Source organism: Schistocerca americana, chromosome X (genome assembly GCF_021461395.2).
Source record: "Schistocerca americana isolate TAMUIC-IGC-003095 chromosome X, iqSchAmer2.1, whole genome shotgun sequence".
In the NCBI taxonomy this organism is placed as follows: domain Eukaryota; kingdom Metazoa; phylum Arthropoda; class Insecta; order Orthoptera; family Acrididae; genus Schistocerca; species Schistocerca americana.
Genome location: NC_060130.1, coordinates 209,253,083 through 209,279,442, shown reverse-complemented (window position 1 = coordinate 209,279,442; position 26,360 = coordinate 209,253,083). Strand labels below are relative to the sequence as shown.

General features: G+C 43.4%; 1 protein-coding gene across 1 annotated transcript in view; it reads right to left on the bottom strand.

Annotated features, from left to right (window-relative positions):
* LOC124555740 (cuticlin-5) overlaps positions 1-26,360 on the bottom strand; it is a 316,613-nt gene that overhangs the window by 242,627 nt on the left and 47,626 nt on the right. Inside the window, exon 2 of the mRNA XM_047129764.1 lies at positions 1,562-1,607. Within this exon, the coding sequence (XP_046985720.1) occupies positions 1,562-1,607 (46 nt within the window). The remainder of the gene's footprint in view (positions 1-1,561; positions 1,608-26,360) is intronic.

Below are 26,360 nucleotides of genomic sequence, written 5' to 3'. Positions count from 1 at the left end.
AAAGCCTGCGACTGTGAAAACAATGAGTTTCTTCATAAATAACTTTCTGCTACCAGTCACGATTTTCTTTTACGTATGTTTTAAACGACGCGTTTCGGGAAATGATTCCCATTTCCAAGTGCGTGGTAAACATCACTCACGATTTCCAGTGCACAATACACATCGAGAATAACTGACATAAGTTATTCTCTTACTTATATAAGTTATTCTGGACGTGTACTGTGCACTGAAACTTGTGAGTGATGTTCAACATGTGTGAGAGTCTGCACAAATGGATCATAAGAAAACTTAAAGGCAACAAAACAAAGCATAACCACAAACAGTCAAAAACATTACGAAAAAATGTCTTCGTAAATAACTCTACAAATTATGAAGTAACGGGCAATCCTAAACGGGAACTGTGGAATAGACACCTGTACTTGGTTTATCCCAAGTTGTGCATTCATTGTATCATTGGAGTGCCAGTAGCAGATTGCTGATTACACTCAGTTTTTTTTTCTTCACTTATGTCGAAATTCATATGAGCTATATTCAGTAGGCACAAAGTATTATATTAATGGTCATGGTAAGAAGTCAACTGAGCTGTTAGTCCACACAGTCTCCCCCACTTAAGTGCAACGTACAGGACGTCTACACAACCATGTGAAACTCTCAGAAAAGTCATTCTTTGGGATGTTATTCAACTCGCGCGTCACATTGGGTTATGTGTCAGTTATGCCGTTAAAGCATTCGCCATTCGTGTGAATTTCTGTACTTTGTCGCTTTGTGGTGGTTCGTGCGGATAAAATCGCGTCTCGTCACCAATAACGATTTTTTCCAGAAAAGGATTGACTGCGTTATGCATTTTAGTCAAGTCGCGGCAAACGTCCATGTGTCGTTGTTCTTTTTTATTTCCGGGAGTAAAGATGTACGGAACAAACTTCACACACACTTTTTTCTTCTTCAAAACATTATAGGGAGTGTCTTAAACGCTAGATTTAGAGATATTGCTCCATTGCCATTTGTGCCACAAGAACATTGACACACAACGGCTGCACGTTCAGTACTTAACACTGCCTCCTCACACCCGACTGGTCGAATGCACATCTGTTATTTACAGTTCTTTGTTCCAGCTGCCACTGTTATTCCTACGCGGCATCGTTTATAGGCCAGGTATAAAAATCAGTCTCGGAACTTTTTGGACGGACGGTGTATACGTCGTCACATAGCGACAAGGTTCATGGTCACAGAAAAGAAGATTGTGCTGATTCTTTTTATCTGCTCATATTTGAACAGCCTGCCTATTCATTTTCCTCCGACTTCTTAACAACTATATCCTCCGCAAGCAAAATCTGTAAGGCTCTACTGTGCGAAAGCGAATCTTTTTTGAGTAAGTGTTCAAGCTGGTTCTCCTGAGACCGCCTGTCATGATATATTTAATAGTTTTTCCTGTTTCTACGTGCGTTTTGAATAAGAACATCTAGTGCAATCTTAGCTCACGAAATTATAAAATTTGTACATATTTTAATTCGTGTATGAGAACCGTAATCAATACATGCAGAATAAATAGTTATTATCATACCAGCAGAGCAGCGTACACGACGACGATCCAGCGAGCACTCCTTAACCTGAAAGCAAAAGACTCATTTGTAATTTTATGCAAATAACATTATTTCTTCTGTATGTAACTGCTGCAATACTAAGCGTTTGCCCCAAACTGATGAACAAGGCGCTGTTTTCTTGGGAAGAAATTAAGGAAGCACCTAATTGGCCAACAATTTTACGATATATTCAAATATTTTGCGTGACAAACAATTATTATCGCATGTAGTTGTAGTTTCAGAATACGTTTACATAGTATGTATTGACACAGGGAGAACCAAAATTCGTTCACTCTGACACCACCATACAATTCCTTGCATATTGACAGTACCAAATGTCTGTACCAAATTTCGTCCCATGCATATTTTGGGTAGGAACCAGAGTTAAGGGATGGCAATTTGAAAACACCGTAATCACATGTGATTATCCTCATTCACTGCGTAGCTGTTCAGTGCAACTAGGGCAGTCCTGCGCTAACTGAACTCACCAGTAATTGACAATTTCGGAAGAGCTTTGTGTCTGACGCTTCCATAGGAAGCCTACCCTAACCCTAGAATAAACTGTATTGTTGTCTTCAATCCAGAGAGTGGTTTGATGCAGCTCTCCATGCTGCTCTATCCTGTGCAAGCTTCTTCATCTCCCAGTACCTACTGCAACCTACATCCCTCTGAATCTGCTTAGTGTATTCATCTCTTGGTCTCCCTCTACGATTTTTACCGTCCACGCTGCCCTCCAATACTAAACTGGTGATCCCTTGATGCCTCAGAAAATGTCCTACCAACCGATCCCTTCTTCTAGTTAAGTTGTGCCACAAGTTCCTCTTCCCCCCAGTTCTATTCAGTCCCTCCTCATTAGTTATGTGATCTACCCATCTACTCTTCAATATTCTTCTGTAGCACCACATTTCGAAAGCATCTATTCTCTTCTTGTCGAAACTACTTAGCGTCCATGTTTCACTTCCATACATGGCTACACTCCATACAAATACTTTCAGAAACGACTTAAATCTATCCTCGATGTTAACAAATTTCTCTTCTTCAGAAACGCTTCCCTTGCCATCGCCAGTCTACATTTTATATCCTCTCTACTTCGACCATCATCAGTTATTTTGCTCCCCAAATAGCAAAACTCATTTACTACTTTAAGTGTCTCACTTCCTAATCTAATTCCCTCAGCATCACCCGACTTAATACGACTACATTCCATTATCCTCGTTTTGCTTTTGTTGATGTTCATCTTCTATTCTCCTTTCAAGACACTGTCCATTCCGTTCAACTGCTCTTCCAGGTCCTTTGCTGTCTCTGACAGAATTACAATGTCATCGGCGAACCTCAAAATTTTTATTTCTTCTACATGGATTTTAATTCCTACTTCCAATTTTTCTTTTGTTTCCTTTACTGCTTGCTCAATATACAGATTGAATAACATCGGGGAGAGGCGACAACCCTGTCTCACTCCCTTCCCAACCACTGCTTCCCTTTCACGTCCCTCGACTCTTATAACTGCCATCTGGTTTCTGTACAAATCGTAAATAGCCTCTCGCTCCCTGTATTTTACCCCTGCCACCTTCAAAATTTGAGAGTATTCGACTCAACTTTGTCAAAAGCTTTCTCTAAGTCTACAACTGCTAGAAACCTAGGTTTGCCTTTCCTTACTCTATCTTCTAAGATAAGTCGTGTTCCAACACCATGTTTGCCTCACGTGTTCCAACATTTCTACGGAATCCAAACTGTTCTCCCCTGAGGTCGGGTTTTACCAGTTTTTCCATTCGTCTGTAAAGAATTCGCGTTAGTATTTTGGGGCCGTGACTTATTAAACTGATAGTCCGGTAATTTTCACATCTGTCATCATAGAATAAACTATGGTATTTATATAGCTAATGGATCCCTTGGATTTCGTTTCAGACTCGGTAAAATTCGAACCAGTTCTTCCAATATAGATCCGAGTTGTGTCTATTTATAATGCTAACTACCACTAATCACAGTTGCAGAACTTTTCCTACTACTATCTTGTGTTGTTAATGGTCGTTATGCGAAAACTAACTGCTACCTGCGGCTGCGGGTTTTGGTTTGCTGAGAGCTGGTAAGTAAGCTGTTGTACGTGCAATAATGTCAGCTGCTCTCTCATGTCTGCTTATTCCGGTATGCATGGCTAGCGACATGCGTCTTCCCTTCCCTCACCGCCCTCCATCGCTCAGTTGCCCCAAGCATCTGCGCATCGTGCTACTGAAGTTGCTATACATCATACAACGTTGTCATAATGCAACAAATTTAATAATTTTATAACATAGTTTATATCCACCGATCTGGAAAAAGATGTTCCATTACCTATTTCACAGACTAAGAAGTCGATTTTATTGTTGTTGTTTTATTTACTTTATAAAGCAGCCTATGTTTTTTCTTAGGGTTCAAGCTAACTCCATAACAAATTTCAAGGAAATCGGTTCAGCAGTTTTGTTGTGAAAAAGAAACATATAGTGTTACTTTCGCATTTAATAATATCAGTATGAAAGTCCGGACTAAACACATTGAGGCTTGTATAAGCACTACCTTGAATGTATTCGCAATTGCGAATAATTACAACCATCAGCTGTAGAATGGAATGACGACAATGAAAATTTGTGCCGGATCGGGACTCGAACCCGAATTTCCTGTTTATCACGAGAGATCGCCTTACCATTTTTTTTTTTTTTTTACCAGCGTCTTAGACCGCTTTTTTTGTGGGGAATGGATCAGGTAGTGGGGTGGCGGAGGCAAGGTGGGCAGGGGTCGCAACCAGAGGCCTAGGCACCATGTCTCCTCCCTCCCACCCTGGGGATGTTGTACAAAGGATGCAATGGGTGTATTATTGTGAATTTTGTTGTTGTTTTATTTTTTTTACATTTTTTTAACAGTAAGTAGCTGAAACTAGTAAGTACACTCGTTGCGTCGAATTGGGGACGCACATAACTGAAAACCTGTTTATAGTTGCAGCATAGGGCATAAAGAAAGAGAGCAAAGTGTGGTGCTAAGGAAGCCATGAAACGAAACCTACGGGTCGAATCCATACCACCATAAACCGGTGCTACATCTTGCACCGGATGGGAAACAAAAACTGTGAAGAACTTTCCGCACCGGGGACAAATGGTTCAAATGGCTCTGAGCACTATGGGACATAACAGCTGAGGTCATCAGTCCCCTAGAACTTAGAACTACTTAAACCTAACTAACCTAAGGACATCACACACATCCATGCCCGAGGCAGGATTCGAACCTGCGACCGCAGCGGTCGCGCGGTTCCAGACTGCAGCGCCTAGAACCGCTCGGCCACACCGGGCGGCGCGCACCGGGGACAAAAAGAGGAAATGGGGCAAATATTGCTACAGAGTGCGAGGGGTCTCGATGAAACTCTCCATCTGCTGTATCATCCAGGTATGACTTCTCGCAATGACCAAAGTAGATACGTAGAACATATCTGTCAATAAAAGCATTTTCACAAATTACGTCGCGTTATATTGTTCGAATGAGATACGAATTTAAATTGCGATATCTTTTTTTTTCCTGATACGATTGTGATGTAATGAAACCTATACTTTGCCCCAAGCTACATACAAGTTAACTGTGAAAACCCCATGAAAATTCGTCTAGTATTTTCGGAGATTAGCGTCTTCAAACAAACAGACAGACGCGACGGTTTTGCAGTTTTTATTGTTAGTATAGAAGAAGATATAGGTATAGAGGATTATTGCTTAAGCATCAGACAATAATAGAACAGGGCAATCGCAGTGGATACTCATCTTTTTATATCACGAAAGGTAATCATCCTTAGTTTAAATCGTTACTGTAAATGAACTCAATCCATTTATTCATAACATGACTACAAAAATTGTTTTTACTTATAGACTTTCAGATTAGAATGCCTAGCCTAATTAAATAAATACATAAATAGATAAATAATATTAATCATGATTAAATCAATAGCGGTAACAATATTTACAACATTTCAGCTTCTGAATGCAAGTACAGCTAGCCGTAACACGCAGACGCCTCCAGATGGCTATCACGACACATGCCGTGGAGCGTATTCTTACTTCACAATATAAAGCAAACGTAATAGTTTAGACACTGGGCTCGTAGGCTGTAAGAGCGGGGTTCAGATTCCCAGCCAGCCATCCTCATTTCAGTTTTCTGCGCCCAAGCTGCTTGAGGTGAATGATTAAACTGTCTTGCAGACAGAGCCACGTAGGATTTCCTGCTACATCTCTCTCCATTCAGAGCCTGTGCTTCGCTTCTGGATATCGACAGAAAATGAAATTAGATGGGTTCTCCGTTTTTACGATACAATCTTCACCTCTCATTATCGACATGTCTCAAATATACGAAATTATTGCTTGGTCGCTTCGTCGACAAATGCTACACTACAAATCCGTAGGTAGCGACTACGATCAACGATCCATTAGAGGATGATTTTCTACCATTCATCACGAGGGACCAGTGAATTTGACAACTGAATATACATTTCTGTAGCACAAAAAGTGCCATCAAGCAGATAAACCATAATCTACACATATCAGGAAAAGGTTTGCACCACCTCGTTTCCGAAAGTTCCGGAACCTTTACATAAAATTGGAATAGAGATCAACATAAACTTCATTTCCGCCCTTTTTATTGCTCATGAAAATCACACGCTTCATGTTGTACCACCATGCAGCGAGACCTTCAGAGGTGGTGGTCCAGACTGTTGGACACACCGGTACCTCTAATACCCAGTAGCATATCCACTTGCATTGACGCAGGCCTGTATTTATCGTGGCATACTATCCACAAGTTCATCAAGGCACTGTTGGTCCAGATTGTCCCACTCCTCAACGGCGGTTCGGCGTAGATCCCTCAGTGAGGTTGATGAGTCACGTCGCCCGTAAACAGCCCTTTTCAATCTATCCCAGGCATGTTCGATAGGGTTTATTTCTGGAGAACATGCTGGTCACTCTAGTCGAGCGATGTCGTTATCCTGGAGGAAGTTATTCACAAGATGTGCACAATGGGGGCGCAAATTGTCGTCCATGAAGACGAATGCCTCGCCAATATGCTGCTGATATGTTTGCACTATCCGTCGGAGGTTGGCATTCACGTATCGTACAGCGGTTACGGCCCCTTCCATGACCATCAGCGGAGTACGTCGGCCCCACATAATGCCACCCCAAAACAGCAGGGAACATCCACCATGCTGAACTCGCTGGACAGTGTGTCTAAGGCATTCAGCCTGACCGGGTTGCCTCGAAACACGTCTCCGACGATTGTCCGGTTGAAGGCATATGCGGCGCGACACTCATCGGTGAAGAGAACGTAATGCCAATCCTGAGCGGTCCATTCGGCATGTTGTAGGGCCCATCTGTATGGCGCTGCATGGTGTCGTAGAAGCAAAGATGAACCTCGCCATGGACGTCGGGAGTGAAGTTGCGCATCATGCAGCCTAGTGCGCACAGTTTGAGTCGTAACACGACGTCCTGTGGCTGCACGAAAAGCATTATTCATCATGGTGGCGTTGCTGTCAGGGTTCGTCCGAGCCATAAGCCGTAGGTAGTGGTCATCCAGCCCTTGGGCGGCCTGAGTGAGGCATGTCATCGACAGTTTCTGTCTCTCTGTATCTCCTGCATGTTCGAACAACATCGTTTTGGTTCACTCCGAGACGCCTGCACACTTCCCTTGTCGAGATCCCTTCCTGGTACAAAGTAACAATGCGGACGCGATCGAACCACGGTATTGACCGTCTACGCATGGTCAACTACAGACGACACGAGCCCTGTAGCTCCTTCCTGATGGAATGATTGGAACTGATCGGCTGTCGGACCCCCTCCGTCTAATAGGCGCTGCTCATGCATGGTTATTTACATCTTTGGGCGGGTTTAGTGACATCTCTGAACAGTAAAAGGGACTGTGTCTGTGGTACAATATCCACAGTCAACGTCTATCTTCAGGAGTTCTGGGAACCGGGGTGATGCCAAACTTTTTTTGATGTGTGTAAATGTAACAGGATACTGCTGACATTAGCTGTTTAGTCTTCTCAATGAGATACTCCGCATCAGTATCAGCAGTCAACGATGGACGCAGCAGATACTCAGAGAGTCGTTTGTACTTTATACAGGGTGTACACGGTATAAGCTGCCAAAATTATACAGACCTTAACTCTCGGTATGTCTGACAAAAAGGTCTAATGAAATATCATTGTATAATGTTCTTTACTTTTGTATTTCTAAAAGTTTTTTGTAGCATTGATAGTGGACGCGATTCTGTTTATTATTGTCAACTGACGGTACACGACCTTGCTTGTGTATTACCGGCATCGACACAGCAGCCAGAGCAAGGTAACGGACGAACCACAACAATGCAAACATTGGATGTGTACAGCGACGCGGCGCGGAGCGGCGGTCGGGTGCTACCGAAACAAGCAATGTAAACAGTCATTGGGTTGTTGTGAACGTTTAATTCGGTTTTATGTAAACAATGAATTAAGTACAACCAGAGGTTTTCTCTCTTACAAGATTACCATAACGACGGTCGTTATAGTGAAGAAAATCTAAGCTCAAATAAAATGTGTTTCCCTTAGTACATCAACCAATTACCACGTAATGCGTTGTGCATTAATTACAGTCACATGTTTCCTCTTTCTGCAACTATTCCTAAATGAAAATTAAATTCAGATTATTTTCCTTCTGTACAGCAGTACCGTAACGAAAATGAAACCCACATTTCTTTGTTCCCTCTTACACCAGTAAGTGTTCAAAATGTCCACCATTCCATTCGACACATGCTCCATTACGGCGAAACCACTCTCGTCGCACTCGATCACACACATGCACATTTGTCTTTATGGTATGGAAGCATCGAAAATCCTCTGCGCAAGTTCTTCCACATTATTTACTTGATGAGCATAAATAAGTTTCTTCATATGGCCCCAAAAGTAAAAAGCCAGTGGATTTTAATCAGGACTGCGTGGTGGCTATCGCCGTGGACCAAAACGTCCTACCCATTATCCTGGAAAGCGTCTGTTCAAAAACATTCGTACTCTGTGACCAACGTGGAATGGATCAGCATCGTGGAGGAACCACATCGGAGAGCAATGAGATATACGGGCCCTGCCACGAACTTGTAACGTCACACTATTCGGCTTGTCCGCCACACTTCGCGAACGGCCCACAGGAACTCAATACTTAATTGGAAAGGTACGCACTATAGGGCTTAATTTTGTTGTGTACTGTCGAGAACTTGCATACATTTAAACAGGCAGTTAAGGATTAATAAACTCGTCTTAAATAATTAATCTCTCCTCGTTAGAGACGGCTGCTGGCACTCGCAAGACCTGCAGGGTCACGTACTGTGACGTAAGCGCCACGATCTGTCTTTCTCATGGGCCTCGAAACACATGTTACGACGTACGGCTAACGGAATATCTTCTAATAAAGTTGGTAGCAATGTTTCCTGTAGAAAGGTTCGGTAATTCAAATGTTCAAATGTGTGTGAATTTCTAAGGGACCAAACTGCGTAGGTCATCGGTCCCTAGACACACACACTACTTAAACTAACTTATGCTAAGAACAACACACAAACCCGTGCCCGAGGGAGAACTCGAACCTCCGGCGGGAGGGGCTGCGCAGTCCGTGACATGACGCCTCAAACCGCACGGCCACTCCGCGCGGCGTTCGGTAATCGTTACCAGTCAATCGTGCAAGTGAAACGTGATGCCCAATAATGTAATCATTGATTATACTCGCCCATACATTTGCGGGAAAGTGGCATTGAAAACGTGGCGCGGACTGTGTACACTTCACGTGTGCATGTTACGGAAATTAGTTATTCCGTCGCGAGTAAAACAAGCTTCATTTGTGACGAGTATTTTGTTAACAAAATCATGCTGTTCACTTTGTAACAAAATAAACTCTGAGAATTCTCGTCGCAGAGGGAAATCTTGCTCTTCCAGCGCTAGTACGAGCTGAATGTGGTAAGGCCGCAGACGCTTCTCTTACGAAGTGGGATGAACGACAGTGTGCGATACACCCAACTGGCGGGCGATGCTTCTAGTACTCTGAGTAGGATCTTCGTGGATGCGGTCCAGAATTTATTCCTCAGCTTCCAATGTACGTTCTTCGCGTTGTGAGCCTCTGCTTTATGCTCCGGGCCGTAAACAGCCCGTATCTCTCAATCTGTGCAAATTAAATACGTACTCCTAAGTTGTATACTGTCGTGATTTATTTAATAATAAAATGAAAGCGTATCAGAACAGACAATACGTAAAAAGGTAAAGACAGCTACTGTACTTCGTTACGAATGAATTGCAAAATAATCGAGTAAAAGTAGAGAATTATGATGATACAAACCATTGGCGAACAGCAAGAAATGTCGTTCGCGCAAGAACATTTCGTTCCTGGCCGGTGTGGCCGAGCGGTTCTAGGCGCTTCAGTCCGGAACCGCGCTGCTGCTACGGCCGCAGGTTCGCCCTGCCTCGGGCATGGATGTGTGTGATGTCCTTAGGTTAATTAGGTTTAAGCAGATCTAAGTCTATGGGACTTATGACCTTAGATGTTAAGTCCTATAGTGCTTAGAGCCATTTGAACCCTTTGAACTCTTCGCTGTGGGAAGCGTTCACGATAAATTCGTACAGCTGCCCTCACCATAAATTAATTGAATATCGCATAGTTCGGCGACAATAAATCTCCCTTCCATCCTAATGTTTAACGGAATTGCAATAACATCTGCACAGGTAATGTGACGACTGTCGACGATCGGCGTGTTACAATGACTCTACGTCGCAGGCCGTAGATGCCTGTGGGTCTGCGACTCACGCTCGCGATGCCAACCAACACCGACTCAAAGCAAGGCCTCGGCGCTTGTTCGTGACGTCACGTCAGCTAGGCACGGCCAACGCCAGGTCTGTTGCAGGCAGAAACGCCTGGGCGCGTTTATCAATATAAATCTCTTATTTTTGGACAAAATGTTTGGTATTCTTTTGGATTCTGCAGTTTTATTTAGATGAAAGATTTTCTTACTATCGTAAAGCTACAAATGAAGATCGTAGTTCTGTATTACTGAATCCTGTCGAAACAAACGTAGATCAATATGAGACGATGCTTTGCCCCATTGCAAGCTTCGGAAATTTTACATTCAAGTAACTATATTTACTTGATCCATTTTGTTATCGAAACTTACCCAACCTCCTTACAATGAACTCGTTTCTTTTATTTATTTATTTATTTTCATTTGACATCGTCACTGGAAATGTTAACTAATTTACATGTGGAAATGTCCAACTGTTGCCAGTCATTAGATTATAGTCGTTTTCAACGAAAGGAATTCTAAACAGGAAACAAAATAGCTTCATACATCGAAAATACTGCTGAGCTTAAACTTTTTTAAACATGCACATTAGAAAAGATAAACATTCCCCTCTTGCATCTGAAAGGAGAAACTTTACAAGATAAAAAAATTTTATTTGATAAAACAAGTATCTCTCTTTTGCCTCTTCTTCTGTCCCCCACCCCCTCCCCCAACATGCACAGTCGCAAGATACTTCATTAACATTCAGTGCTCCTCACCCCATAGTCAACCAAGATACCTAAAGAAGAGCACCGATATGTTCACAAAAAAAATGGTTCAAATGGCTCTGAGCACTATGGGACTCAACTGCTGAGGTCATTAGCCCCCTAGAACTTAGAACTAGTTAAACCTAACTAACCTAAGGACATCACAAACATCCATGCCCGAGGCAGGATTCGAACCTGCGACCGTAGCGGTCTTGCGGTTCCAGACTGCAGCGCCTTTAACCGCACGGCCACTTCGGCCGGCTCGATATGTTCACAGTTTCTTGTAAAAGCAACCGAGTACAAACGTAACTTCCTCAGATTTATAAATAAGGTAAAGAAGCACGAATTATGTTGCTGCTCGACCATGAAGTTGTTTTTGTATGTCAATCCTTAAAACAGGTGGAAAATTAAGTTCCGGAGTACACTATTTGATAAGAAGTGTAGTGAATTGCACAATTAATTGATTGCAGAAATCTCTCAGAACAATGTGTGTTGGTCAACTACCGCCAATAGTTCCACATTTTCCTGTGTCAGAGAGGGAGACACCACCATTATGAGTGTGCTTGCAATAGACCTGGCGTTCGCCTTGCCTAGCTGACGTGACGTCACGAACAAGCGCCGAGGCCTTCCTTTGAGTCGGTGTTGTGCCAACACGCGCAGCGGTAAATAACAAGAACCGACTGCTTGCTTAAATAAGTGACATAAGTGCACCTGTGTTGGAAGAGGGGCGAAGCAGGTACCCCGTAGTAATTTGATTCTATTTAATGAATTTTCCCAGTCTTCTGTGCATAATGTTTATACAAGTCACGTGTAATACGGGTGCACTGTCCAGTGTCTACTTGTCAAAACATTGTCCCGAGATAGTCTGTTTTTTCTTTTTGGGAAAATCGTAGGAAATAAACAAAGATGTTAGTAGACGTTTTAAATCGATTACTTGCGTTCTACTGACAGTTTTTTTTTTCAGCTTATACCGTTTACAGCCTGTATTTTCCGTGTGATATTTGTGCACCGGCGAACCTCAAAGTTTTTATTTCTTCTCCATGGATTTTAATACCTATTCCAAATTTTTCTTTTGTTTCCTTTACTGCTTGCTCAATATACAGATTGAATAAAATCGGGGAGAGGCGACAGCCCAGTCTCACTCCCTTCCCAACCACTGCTTCCCTATCATGCCCCTCAACTCATATAACTGCAATCTGGTTTCTGTACAAATTGTAAATAGCCTTTCGCTCCCTGTATTTTACCCCTGCCACCTTTTGCCGTAATGGTCACGTAAATAAACAGCCATTACACGATGGCACGAGCTGGTTTTCCTCTGGCATTTGGTAGAGCAGTTTTGGCAGTTCGACAGTGATCCCGGTAGCTGAGGCTTTTCGGGGTTGTCTTCGTTTCCTTTTTGTGCGATCCACGGAGGTGGTAGCACGACAGTTAGTCCAGCGAGCGCGGCGGAACAGGAACCCGTTAGCTGAGGCCGGCGAACCCGGCTGAAGGAAGCGCAGCGCAGCTTCACACGCCTGGACCGCCGCTTCCCTTGTCTCCGGAACGGCTCGGCGATCACGTCGTGCTACGCGCCAGGGACATATTCAACTCTACAGTGGCAACGCGCAGCTTTACACGCCCGTCGAGGGTGCCGAATTTCTGGAAGCGTTCAATTCTTCACGCGTGGTAGTTTCCTCTGTGTCAAGCTGCTTCAAATGGTTCAAATGGCTCTGAGCACTATGGGACTAAACATCTGAGGTCATCAGTCCCCTAGAACTTAGAACTACTTAAACCTAACTAACCTAAGGACAGCACACAACACCCAGTCGTCAAGCTGCTTATCGAGAGGTCCACGGTTCAGTCCCAGCACAGACATAAGGTGTTTTTCCTAAAATTTAAAGTGACTTTCACTTCTGTAAATGCTTTGCGTATGTGAAAAACATCAGTGTGAAGCATGGTTCGCCTTTCACGTTAAGCTGTAGTTCTCCCTGAAAATGATCCTGTGTGCCGATTCTCAGGTCAGAGGAAAACCAGCTCGTGCCATCGTGTAATGGCTGTTTACTTACGTGACCATTACGGCAAAAGGTGGCAGGAGTAAAATACAGGGAGCGAAAGGCTATTTACAATTTGTACTGAAACCAGATTGCAGTTATAAGAGTTGAGGGGCATGAAAGGGAAGCAGTGGTTGGGAAGGGAGTGAGACTGGGTTGTCGCCTCTCCCCGATTTTATTCAATCTGTATATTAAGCAAGCAGTAAAGGAAAAAAAAATGGCTCTGAGCACTATGGGACTCAACATCTGTGGTCATCAGTTCCCTAGAACTTAGAACTACTTAAAGCTAACTAACCTAAGGACATCACACACATCCATGCCCGAGGCAGGATTCGAACCTGCGACCGTATCAGTCGCGTGGTTCCGGACTGAGCGCCTAGAACCGCTAGACCACCGCGGCCGGCAGTAAAGGAAACAAAAGAAAAATTTGGAGTAGGTATTAAAATCCATGGAGAAGAAATAAAAACTTTGAGGTTCGCCGGTGACATTGTAATTCTATCAGAGACAGCAAAGGACTTGGAAGAGCAGTTGAACGGAATTGACAGTGTCTTGAAAGGAGGATATAAGATGAACATCAACAAAAGCAAAACGAGGATAATGGAATGTAGTCGAATTAAGTCGGGTGATGCTGAGGGAATTAGATTAGTAAATGAGACACTCAAAGTAGTAAAGGAGTTTTGCTATTTGGGGAGCAAAATAACTGATGATGGTCGAAGTAGAGAGAATAAAATGTAGGCTGGCAATGGCAAGGTAAGCATTTCTGACGAAGAGAAATTTGTTAACATCGAGTATAGATTTAAGTGTCAGGAAGTCGTTTCTGAAAGTATTTGTATGGAGTGTAGCCATGTATGGAAGTGAAACGTGGACGATAAATAGTTTGGACAAGAAGAGAATAGAAGCTTTCGAAATGTGGTGCTATAGAAGAATCTGAAGATTAGATGGGTAGATCACATAACTAATGATGAAGTATTGAATAGAATTGGGGAGAAGAGGCGTTTGTAGCACAACTTGACAAAAAGAAGGGACCGGTTAATAGGACATGTTCTGAGGCATCAAGGGATCACAAATTTAGCACTAGAGGGCAGCGTGGAGGGTAAAAATCGTAGAGGGAGACCAAGAGATGAATACACTAAGCAGATTCAGAAGGATGTAGGTTGCAGTAGGTACTGGGAGATGAAGAAGCTTGCACAGGATAGGGTAGCATGGAGAGCTGCATCAAACCAGTCTCAGGACTGAAGGTCACAACAACAACAACAACAACGGTACTCCAACCCCAGTTCTCGATACCAGTAATATCGTACTACTTTTCTGCCAAGTAACAGACATATTTTTGTGACAATATTCACATTTGGTTTTATTAATGTATAGGTACTCTGATGTATCGATATATTACAGTGATATGGTTCTTGTGTGTATTCATTTCTGTGAGACTGTCATAATCTTTGACTTACTTGTAACCGTTTTGGTGCGAATGCGCACAGAGCAGTCTTTGTTTCACTTTGCAGAAGTTAAGTTGTTATTTCGCTTTGTAAAAGAACAGTCAAGTCCTGTGTTTGGTTAAAGTGGAAATTAAATATATGAAGATTGATACAAAACTGTTTCTTGATGGTGTGACAATTAAGAAGTAGTATATGTGAATTTACAAGAAGTTTATTAAAAATGTAGATCGTGAACACCAAGTCAAAAATTATTTCTGCCATACCATGGTTCTGATCTGGGATTGTTTGATCATTAATAATTTCCTGAAAAACGCGTTTGTTAGGTATTCAAATCTTGCTAAAATACAGATCTAGACCTTCTAGCAGTCAAAGTGAAATCACCATAGAATCAACAAGATGAGCCATAACAACTTTGACGAAATCTACGTGGGACTCCATTCAAGATAAGTGCCAAAATTAATGACTTTCTTTTTTGACTTGTCAGTGAGACAAGTATTGGTAGGCCTACTGCTTCTTCTAATGACTTTCTTTTACCATGCAGCGAGATCTTCAGAGGTGGTGGTCCGGATTGCTGTACACACCAGTACCTCTAATACCCATTAGCACGTCATCTACCATTTATGCATGCCTGTATTCGTCGTGGCTTACTATCCACAAGTTCATCAAGGCACTGTTGATCCAGATTGTCCCACTCCTCAACGGCGATTCTGCATAGATCCCTCAGGGTGGTTGGTCAGTTACTTCGTCTATAAACAGCCGTTTCAATCTGTCCCAGGCATATTCGATAGGGTTCATGTCTGGAGAACATGCTGGCCACTCTAGTCGAGCGATGTCGTTATCCTGGAGGAACTCATTCACAAGATGTGCACGATGGGGGAGCGAATTGTCCAATAAGACGAATGCCTCGCCAATATGCTACCGATATGGTTTCACTATCGGCCAGAGGACGGAATTCACGTATCGTATAGCGGTTAGAGGCGCCATCCATGACCACCAGCGGCGTACATCGGCCCCACATAATGCCACCTCAAAACAGCAGGGAACCTCCACCTTTCTGCACTCGCTGGACAGTGCATCTAAGGCGTTCAGCCTGACCGGGTTGTCTCCAAATACGTCTCCGACGATTGTCTGGTTGAAGGTATATGCGACACTTATAGGGGAAGAGAACGTGATGCCATTCTTGACGGTCCAGTCGGCATGTTGTTAGCACCATCTGTACCGCGCTGCATGGTGTCGTCGTTGCAAAGATAGACCTCGCCATGGACGTCGGGAGTGAAGTTGCGCATCATGCGGCCTAGTGCGCACAGTTTGAGTCGTAACACGACGTCCTGTTGCTGCACGAAAAGCATTATTCAACATGGTGGCGTTGCTGTCATGGTTCCTCCGAGCCATAATCCCTTGGGCGGCCTGAGCGAGACGGCCATCGACAGTTCCTGTCTCTCTGTATCTCCTCCATGTCCGAACACCATCGCTTTGGTTCACTTCGAGACGCATGGACACTTCCCTTGTTGAGAGCCCTTCCAGGCACAAAGGAACAATGCGGACGCGATCGAACCGCGGTATTGACCCTCTAGGCATGGTTGAACAACGGACAACACGAGCCGTGTACCTCCTTCCCGGTGGAATGTCTGGAACTGATCGGCTGTCGGTCCCCCTCCGTCTATTAGGTGCTGCTAATGCATGGTTGTCTACATCTTTGGTAGGGTTTAGTGACATCCCTGAACAGTCAAAGTGACTGTGTCTGCGATGTAATATCCATAGTCAACGTTTCTCTTCAGGAGTTCTGGGAACCGGGATGATGCAAAACTTTTTTTGATGTGTGTAGATGTAGATGAATTTTACTATCGTAGACGCATGGTACAAAGCACATGTTTGGTGAGTGGATTATGTGAGGAAGACGATGTTTATACATTCGTATCACTTGCTATAACCTCCACCTCATTGCGTCACACGTTAATGCTAGTATTTTAAAAAATGTGTAATTATTGGTAACGTATAGTCTTACGAAATACTGATAATAGTAACACTTTTTCAAAGACAGGGTAGTTTCGTAACCGAAACACGACTGAAACCTTTTCTTAACTCTCAGAAAATTGCATTTACCCTGAGGGGTAATAACGTCAGGCTGAGTACCACTGCTTTAGAGCAATGTCCACAAATCTTATTCTTCTTCAGAGGATGTAAGACAGTTTAGTGTACGATTTTCTTGTCTACATTCCGTCCGGTTCCCTGAAAATATAGCTAATGATGCGAAATAAAATATCTATTCAAAAATGGTTCAAATGGCTCTGAGCACTATGGGACTTAACATCCATGGCCATCAGCCCCCTAGAACTTAGAACTACTTAAACCAAACTAACCTAAGGACAACACAGAACACCCATTCATCACGAGGCAGAGAAAATCCCTGACCCCGCCGGGAATCGAACCCGGGAACCCGGGTGTGGGAAGCGAGAACGCTACCGCACGACCACGAGCTGCGGACAAAATATCTATTACAAGAGCTCAGAGGAATCTTGTCCACAGCATCTGATAATCAGGACATTTATGTCGTTGGTAAATCTGAGTGTGGTACTTCAAACCTTCTTGTGAAAACCAACATGTTCGTCACATACGTTCAACACTGACTTAACTGTTTTACTACGTGAGCGCAAAATATACGAGTAAACACGATCAGCTGTTATAAAAATTATCATCCCAGAGCAACAGTGCTGTGTTGATGGTTCAAATGGTTCAAATGGCTCTGAGCACTATGGGACTTAACTTCTAAAGTCATCAGTCCCCTAGAACTTAGAACTACTTAAGCCTAACTAACCTAAGGACATCACACACATCCATGTCCGAAGCAGGATTCGTACCTGCGACCGGAGCGGTCGCGCGGTTCCAGACTGTAGCGCTTAGAACCGCTCGGCCACCCTGGCCGGCGCTGCGTTGATCATTTATAATTTGTACATTGGCAGGATGTATCTACTTGCAAGCTTTTCTTTCTTGTGTGTTTTCTGTCGTTCTTGCTTCCAGTTTTATAGCATATTTGAGAACTGATTGCCTCAGGTTCTAAGGAATTTCAAGTGAGTTGTAAAGCGTCTAAATGGAGAAAAATGAGATATTTGCGTTAATGGAACCTGTACAACTTTAAGTGCCGTAATATTTTCAGTGCCAAAGCAGACAGATAAAAGGTAGTTGTTTTTCTTCGTGGTTTAGGTGATAGTTCAAGTACTAAAATGGAAAATGGAATAGATAAATACCCTAAATATAAATATAAAGGAATTGAAATCCACTGCACTTTTTTCTGGCGTGCAGTAAAAAAATTACTTTATGGACCAATTTAAAGTTCAATTAATGAGCTGGTAAAATACGGAAGTAGTAAGATAATAAATTTTAAAAACTGAAACACTTCGAGGCGGAGTTTATTAGCAGACAGATAGTGTCGTTAGCGCAGTAAAATAGAATATATAGTAACAGTGATACTATTCTGAACCAGCAGTTAACTAAGTCCATGTACCGTCTAGCCAACATACCCCTTTGTAAAGCATTTACTTTCGAATGTCTTCACACAAGTACGAAAAATACACTGAAGAGCCAAAGAAACTGGTACACCTTCCTAATATCGTGTAGGGCCCCCGCCAGCACGCAGAAGTGCCACAGCACGACGTGGAATGGCCTCGACTAATGTCTAGGGTAGTGCTGGAGGGAACTGACACCATGAATCCTGCAGAACTGTCCATAAATCCGTAAGATTACGAGGGTTGGAGAGCTCTTCTGAACAGCACGTTGAAAAGCGTCCCAGATATGCCCAATAATGTTCATGTCTGGGGAGTTTGGTGGCCAGCGGAGGTGTTTAAAGTCAGAAGAGTGTTCCTGGAGCCACTCTGTATTAATTTTGGACTGTGGGGTGTCGCACTGTCCAGCTGGAATTGTCCAAGCCCGTCGGAATGCACAATGGACATGAATGGATGCAGGTGATCAGACAGGATGCTTACGTACGTGTCATCTGTCGGAGTCGTATCTAGACGTACCAGGAGTTCCATATCACTCCAGCTGCACACGCCTTATGGATTCATGAGGTTGTCTCCGTACCCGTACACCTCCATCTGCTCGATACAATTTGAAACGAGACTCGCCCGATCAGACAACGTGTTTCCAATCATCAACAGTCCAATGTAGGTGTTGACGGGCCCAGACGAGGCGTAAAGCTTTGTGTCGTGCAGTTGTCTAGGGTACACGAGTGGGCCTTCGGCTCCGAAAGCCCATATCCATGATGTTTCGTTGAATAGTTCGCACGCTGACAGTTGTTGAGGGCCCAGCATTGAAATCTGCATCAATTTGGGGAAGGACTGCACTTCTGTTACGTTGAACGATTCTCTCATGTCGTCGTTGGTCCCGTTCTTGCAGGATCTTTTTCCGGCCGCAGAGATGCTGGAGATTTCATGTTTTATCGGATTTATGATATTCACGGTACACTCGTGAAATGGTCGTACGGGAAAATGCCCCTCCGCGCTGAGACAGCGTGGCATCGTGGTGGGGGGGAAACGTGAAGCGAAGCTGAGTGCTTTGGCACTTGGGCCCGAGCAGGGCCCGCAAGCCGAAATTTTGCCCACACCTGAAGTGGAGGCTCAGACTTACCAGGCTTCAGTAATGCGTGATGTTTCTGTTGAACGCACCGTGATTCATGAAGGTTGATGCTTCTGAGAACAATAGGTTACGAAAAGACTCTTAATTTGTTTCTTTTTGATTGCAAGCCCATTGACAAAACGTATGGTCATTATCACATCATCCCCGTCGTGTTCGTCATATAGTGAAATACGATGGAAATGAAATTCGTGACACCGTAACATTCTCAGAACACCAGTTTGTGATATACCAGAGTAACGAGTAACAACTCGGGAACTTATCTGAAGATTTACAACAGCAGCTGCTAATCCTGCAGTGTCAATATTTTTCCCTTTAACAGTTTTCGCACAGCCTTTTCCTTAGGTCTTCACTTCCACTAGTAAAAATGGTTCAAATGGCTCTGAGCGCTATGGGACTTAATATCTTAGGTCATCAGTCCCCTAGAACTACTTAAACCTAACGACATCACACACATCCATGCCCGAGGCAGGATTCGAACCTGCGACCATAGCAGCAGTGTGGTTCTGGACTGAAGCGCCTAGAACCGCTCGGCCACAACGACCGGTCACTTCCACTACTAGCAAAGTTTCTCAGAATGTGGTGACGGTGGTATTCTCGCCAGAAAGCGTTGTGCATAAAGGGTGATACCATTTGTGATATTTGTTTAGGATTCACCATAAATTAAATCACTTCATGATTTTTGAAAAAAAAAGTCTTAAGGGGATGTGCGACGTTATTGTCACTAAGCGGTACAACAGTTGTCTTCATCGTCAATATCAGCAAGAGCCATACAAACATCATACATGGTTTGTAGTCTGGTTCAAAAGACTATAAAATCTAATAGAGCTGCCGTCTACAAGTTAAAATGTGGATCTTGCCAAAACTGCTATACAGTGCAGACGGGATGTGATCTCAAAACGTGTTTCAGAGAGCATGCTTATGCAAGTAATATGAATGCGCTAAGCTGCTAACTTGAAGACAATAACCATGTATTACAGTCTATTAACGAAAGTACGGAAATTTTGCAGTCGGTACCGAGAGGTGCCACACATGATCCCCTCGAAGAAATTGAGATTTTTTTCACGCTACAAAAAACAGCCAAATCGAGTTGTGAATAAAGAATGTAGCGTCAGCAAAAAACGTTTTTTATTCCTAATCGATGACCTTTTGGACTATCTCTGGTCCTCTGTTGCTTAATTAAATAATACGGTGTTGGATTATTCACTTATCATACAATTATGACACCAATGATACATTTTACTACACACGTTTTTTACTTTGGCTCTTGCCCTTACTAAGTTCTTTCCATGTTATAAGAAACACCTCCATTTTTAATATCTTTGCTTTCATGTTACAGATACAGTTTTCACTTTATAAATTATCTGTCTCTTTGCAAACTGTAAAATATGAATTATTATTTATATGTTTTAAAACATCTGTTGATTGCACTGTATATTCGGCACTATGTGCTGTAAACCTCAATTTTCGTAAATTCACATCCGCCACTCTACGTTTTTTGGTTTAAAATGGGTGTACATTATCCCACTGGCATTTTATAACTGCAGTGACTGATGATCTCGATGTTTTGTCTTTTAATTGCAGTCACTGATGATATCGATGTTATAAGTGCAACCTGTTACTAGGCCATAAATGTCAGTGGTTCCTTTCACTTCTATTAAATGTCCCTGCTTCCCCCTTCCTACCAAATGTTTTAATATCTATGTTTATTGAACCTTTGATACCTTTGTTTTTACTATGTACTACCGTTTTAAAAAATTTTTTGTTGATATTTATGTGTTGAGCTATTTCCCTCTCCTCCGCCTTCCTATGTTCGAATTTCATCAGCTTGAAGCGCTGCAGCTAGGGTCTTGTTGGTAGAAATTCGAGCCCTTTTGTTAACAATTGTTGTTGTTGTGGTCTTCAGTCCTGAGACTGGTTTGATGCAGCTCTCCATGCTACTCTATCCTGTGCAAGCTTCTTCATCTCCCAGTACCTACTGCAACGTACATCTTTCTGTATCTGTTAAGTGTATTCATCTCTTGGTCTCCCTCTACGAATTTTACCCTCCACACTGCCCTCCAGTACTAAATTGGTGATCCCTTGATGCCTCAGAACATGTCCTACCAACCGATCCCTTCTTCTGGTCAAGTTGTGCCACAACCTTCTCTTCTCCCCAATCCTATTCAATACTTCCTCATTAGTTATGTGATCTACCCATCTAATCTTCAGCATTCTTCTATAGCACCACATTTCGAAAGCTTCTATTCTCTTCTTGTCCAAACTATTTATCGTCCATGTTTCACTTCCATACATGGCTACACTCCATACAAATACTCTCAGAAACGACTTCCTGACACTTAAATCAATACTCGATGTCAACGAATTTCTCTTCTTCAGAAACGCTTTCCTTGCCATTGCCAGTCTACATTGTATATCCTCTCTACTTCGACCATCATCAGTTATTTTGCTCCCCAAGTAACAAAACTCCTTGACTACTTTAAGCGTCTCATTTCCTAATCTAATACCCTCAGTATCACCCGACTTAATTCGACTACATTCCATTATCCTTGTTTTGCTTTTGTTGATGTTCATCTTATATCCTCCTTTCAAGACACTATCCATTCCATTCAACTGCTCTTCCAAGTCCTTTGCTGTCTCTGACAGAATTACAATGTCATCGGCGAACCTCAAAGTTTTTATTTCTTCTCCATGGATTTTAATACCTATTCCGAATTTTTCTTTTGTTTCCTTTACTGCTTGCTCAATATACATATTGAACAACAGTGGGGAGAGGCTACAACCCTGTCTCACTCCCTTCCCAACCACTGCTTCCCTTTGATGTCCCTCGACTCATATAACTGTCATCTGGTTTCTGTACAAATTGTAAATAGCTTTTCGCTCCCTGTATTTGACCCCTGCCACCTTCAGAATTTGAAAGAGAGTATTCCAGTCAACATTGTCAAAAGCTTTCTCTAAGTCTACAAATGCTAGGAACGTAGGTTTGTCTTTCCTTAATCTAGCTTCTAAGATAAGTCGTAGGGTCAGTATCGCCTCACGTGTTCCAATATGTCTACGGAATCCAAACTGATCTTCCCCAAGGTCAGCTTCTACAAGTTTTTCCATTCGTCTGTAAAGAATTCGTGTTAGTATTTTGCAGCTGTGACTTATTAAACTGATAGTTCGGTAATTTTCACATCTGTCAACACCTGCTTTCTTTGGGATTGGAATTATTATATTCTTCTTGAAGTCTGAGGGTATTTCGCCTGTCTCATACATCATGCTCGCCAGATGGTAGAGTTTTGTCAGGACTGGCTCTCCCAAGGCTGTCAGTAGTTCTAATGGAATGTTGTCTACTCCCGGAGCTTTTTTGCGACTCAGGTCTTTCAGTGCTCTGTCAAACTCTTCACGCAGTATCATATCTCCCATTTCATCTTCATCTACATCCTCTTCCATTTCCATAATATTGTCCTCAAGAACATCGCTCTTGTATAGACCCTCTATATACTCCTTCCACCTTTCTGCTTTCCCTTTGCCTAGAACTGGGTTTCCATCTGAGCTCTTGATATTCATACAAGTGGCTCTCTTTTCTCCAAAGGTCTCTTTAATTTTCCTGTAGGCAGTATCTATCTTACCCCTAGTGTTAACAATTATCTTTCTTATATATAGAATTCGAATGACGTATGTAGTTTTTAATGAACATTCGTCATGCAATGATTGTGCCTGGTATCATAGACGTTACTTCCTCTGACGCCACCTCCTGGTGCACTTTTGTCAGTTCGACACTGCTAGTATTATGGGTTAGCAAGTTACAAGATACTCTGGATTGTTTTCAGTAAGTTTATTTTGCACTGATTGTTGCTAAATTACTCTTTTATATCTAGTCTTGTATTTAACATTTCATGCGACATTCCTAACGTTGCTGTTCTCCCACAGCGTGTCATGCGGTAATAAATGAAACTATTTTGGCGACCAAGAACTACACTCCTGGAAATGGAAAAAAAAACACATTGACACCGGTGTGTCAGACCCACCATACTTGCTCCGGACACTGCGAGAGGGCTGTACAAGCAATGATCACACGCACGGCACAGCCGACACACCAGGAACCGCGGTGTTGGCCGTCGAATAGCGCTAGCTGCGCAGCATTTGTGCACCGCCGCCGTCAGTGTCAGCCAGTTTGCCGTGGCATACGGAGCTCCATTGCAGTCTTTAACACTGGTAGCATGCCGCGACAGCGTGGACGTGAACCGTATGTGCAGTTGACGGACTTTGAGCGAGGGCGTATAGTGGGCATGCGGGAGGCCGGGTGGACGTACCGCCGAATTGCTCAACACGTGGGGCGTGAGGACTCCACAGTACATCGATGTTGTCGCCAGTGGTCGGCGGAAGGTGCACGTGCCCGTCGACCTGGGACCGGACCGCAGCGACGCACGGATGCACGCCAAGACCGTAGGATCCTACGCAGTGCCGTAGGGGACCGCACCGCCACTTCCCAGCAAATTAGGGACACTGTTGCTCCTGGGGTATCGGCGAGGACCATTCGCAACCGTCTCCATGAAGCTGGGCTACGGTCCCGCACACCGTTAGGCCGTCGTCCGCTCACGCCCCAACATCGTGCAGCCCGCCTCCAGTGGTGTCGCGACAGGCGTGAATGGAGGGACGAATGGAGACGTGTCGTCTTCAGCGATGAGAGTCGCTTCTGCCTTGGTGCCAATGATGGTCGTATGCGTGTTTGGCGCCGTGCAGGTGAGCGCCACAATCAGGACTGCATACGACCGAGGCACACAGGGCCAACACCCGGCATCATGGTGTGGGGAGCGATCTCCTACACTGGCCGTACACCACTGGTGATCGTCTAGGGGACACTGAATAGTGCACGGTACATCCAAACCGTCATCGAACCCATCGTTCTACCATTCCTAGACCGGCAAGGGAACTTGCTGTTCCAACAGGACAATGCACGTCCGCATGTATCCCGTGCCACCCAACGTGCTCTAGAAGGTGTAAGTCAACTATCCTGGCCAGCAAGATCTCCGGATCTGTCCCCCATTGAGCATGTTTGGGACTGGATGAAGCGTCGTCTCACGCGGTCTGCACGTCCAGCACGAACGCTGGTCCAACTGAGGCGCCAGGTGGAAATGGCATGGCAAGCCGTTCCACAGGACTACATCCAGCATCTCTACGATCGTCTCCATGGGAGAATAGCAGCCTGCATTGCTGCGAAAGATGGATATACACTGTACTAGTGCCGACATTGTGCATGCTCTGTTGCCTGTGTCTATGTGCCTGTGGTTCTGTCAGTGTGATCATGTGATGTATCTGACCCCAGGAATGTGTCAATAAAGTTTCCCCTTCCTGGGACAATGAATTCACGGTGTTCTTATTTCAATTTCCAGGAGTGTATTTCACTTCCTTCTTCAACAGAATTCACTCACTAATGAAACTATTGATACCTGTTAAAAATTAATCACACACAAGAAAGCAACAGAAAGAATAACTGAATGGCAACTATATGACGGCGTTCTACAACACAGGATGAATAAAGACACAGAACACCTATTTTTACAATAATGGGGCCTGTAATGAATGTTCACCAACACCGCAATACTGCAACACTAGCTGCAATGAATATAAAATCGGTATGACTAACATTCATAACGCCTTGCTCGGTACCTCGAAGAAAACGGTCTATTGACACACAGTCAACATGGGTTTAGAAAACATCGTTCCTGTGAAACACAACTAGCTCTTTATTCACATGAAGTGTTGAGTGTTGAGTATTATTGACAATGGATTTCAGATCGATTCCGTATTTCTGGATTTCCGGAAGGCTTTTGACACTGTACCACACAAGCGGCTCGTAGTGAAATTGCGTACTTATGGAATATCGTCTCAGGTATGTGACTGGATTTGTGATTTCCTGTCAGAGAGGTCACAGTTTGTAGTAATTGACGGAAAGTCATCGAGTAAAACAGAAGTGATTTCTGGCGTTCCCCAAGGTAGTGTTATAGACCCTTTGCTGTTCCTTATCTATATAAAAGATGTGGGAGACAATATGAGCAGCCGTCTTAGGTTGTTCGCGGATGACGCTGTCGTTTATCGACTAATAAAGTTATCAGAAGATCAAAAACAACTGCAAAACGATTTAGAAAAGATATCTGACATGTGCGAAAAGTAGCAGTTGACCCTAAGTAACGATAAGTGTGAGGTCGTTCACATGAGTGCTAAAAGGAACTCGTTAAACTTCGGTTACACGATAAATCATTCTAATCTAAAAGCTGTAAATTCAGCTAAATACTTAGGTATTACAATTACGAACAACTTAAATTGGAAGGAACATATAGAAAAGTTGTGGGGAAGGGTAACCAAAGACTGCGTTTTATTGGCAGGACACTTAGAAAATGTAACAGACCTACTAAGGAGATTGCCTACACTACGCTTGTCCGTCCTCTTTTAGAATACTGCTGCGCGGTGTGGGATCCTTACCAGATAGGACTGACTGAGTACATCGAAAAAGTCCAAAGAAGGGCAGCACGTTTTGTAGTATCGCGAAATATGGGAGAGAGTGTCACAGAAATGATACGGGATTTGGGCTGGACCTAAAAGAAAGGCGTTTTTCGTTGCGACGGAATCTTCTCACGAAATTCCAATCACCAACTTTGTCCTCCGAATGCGAAAATATTTTGTTGACATCGACCTACATAGGTAGAAACGATCGCCACGATAAAATAAGGGAAATCAGAACTCGTACGGAAAGATATAGGTGTTAATTCTTCCCGCTCGCTATACGTGATTGGAATAATAGAGAATTGTAAAGGTGGTTCGATGAACCCTCTGCCAGGCTCTTAAATGTGATTTGCAGAGTATCCATGTAGATGTACTGTTGTTTACACGAGCATAAACCCTCCCCCGGGCTAGCTGTGGTACACAAGGTGTAACCACCCACTTAAACTCTGTATTTACGTTCTTACTTGCAACTATTCAGTTAAAAATAGAGGTTTCCGTTATAAAGAAAAGGAGTTTTCGTGTTTTATTTCACCAGTCATCTAGTACAATATAGCTATGTGACTACTGCCATCTTGAGGCCGCTGTCATTTCATACTGTTTTCTCGTAGGATGCATAGTTCTTGAGGTATTTTGATG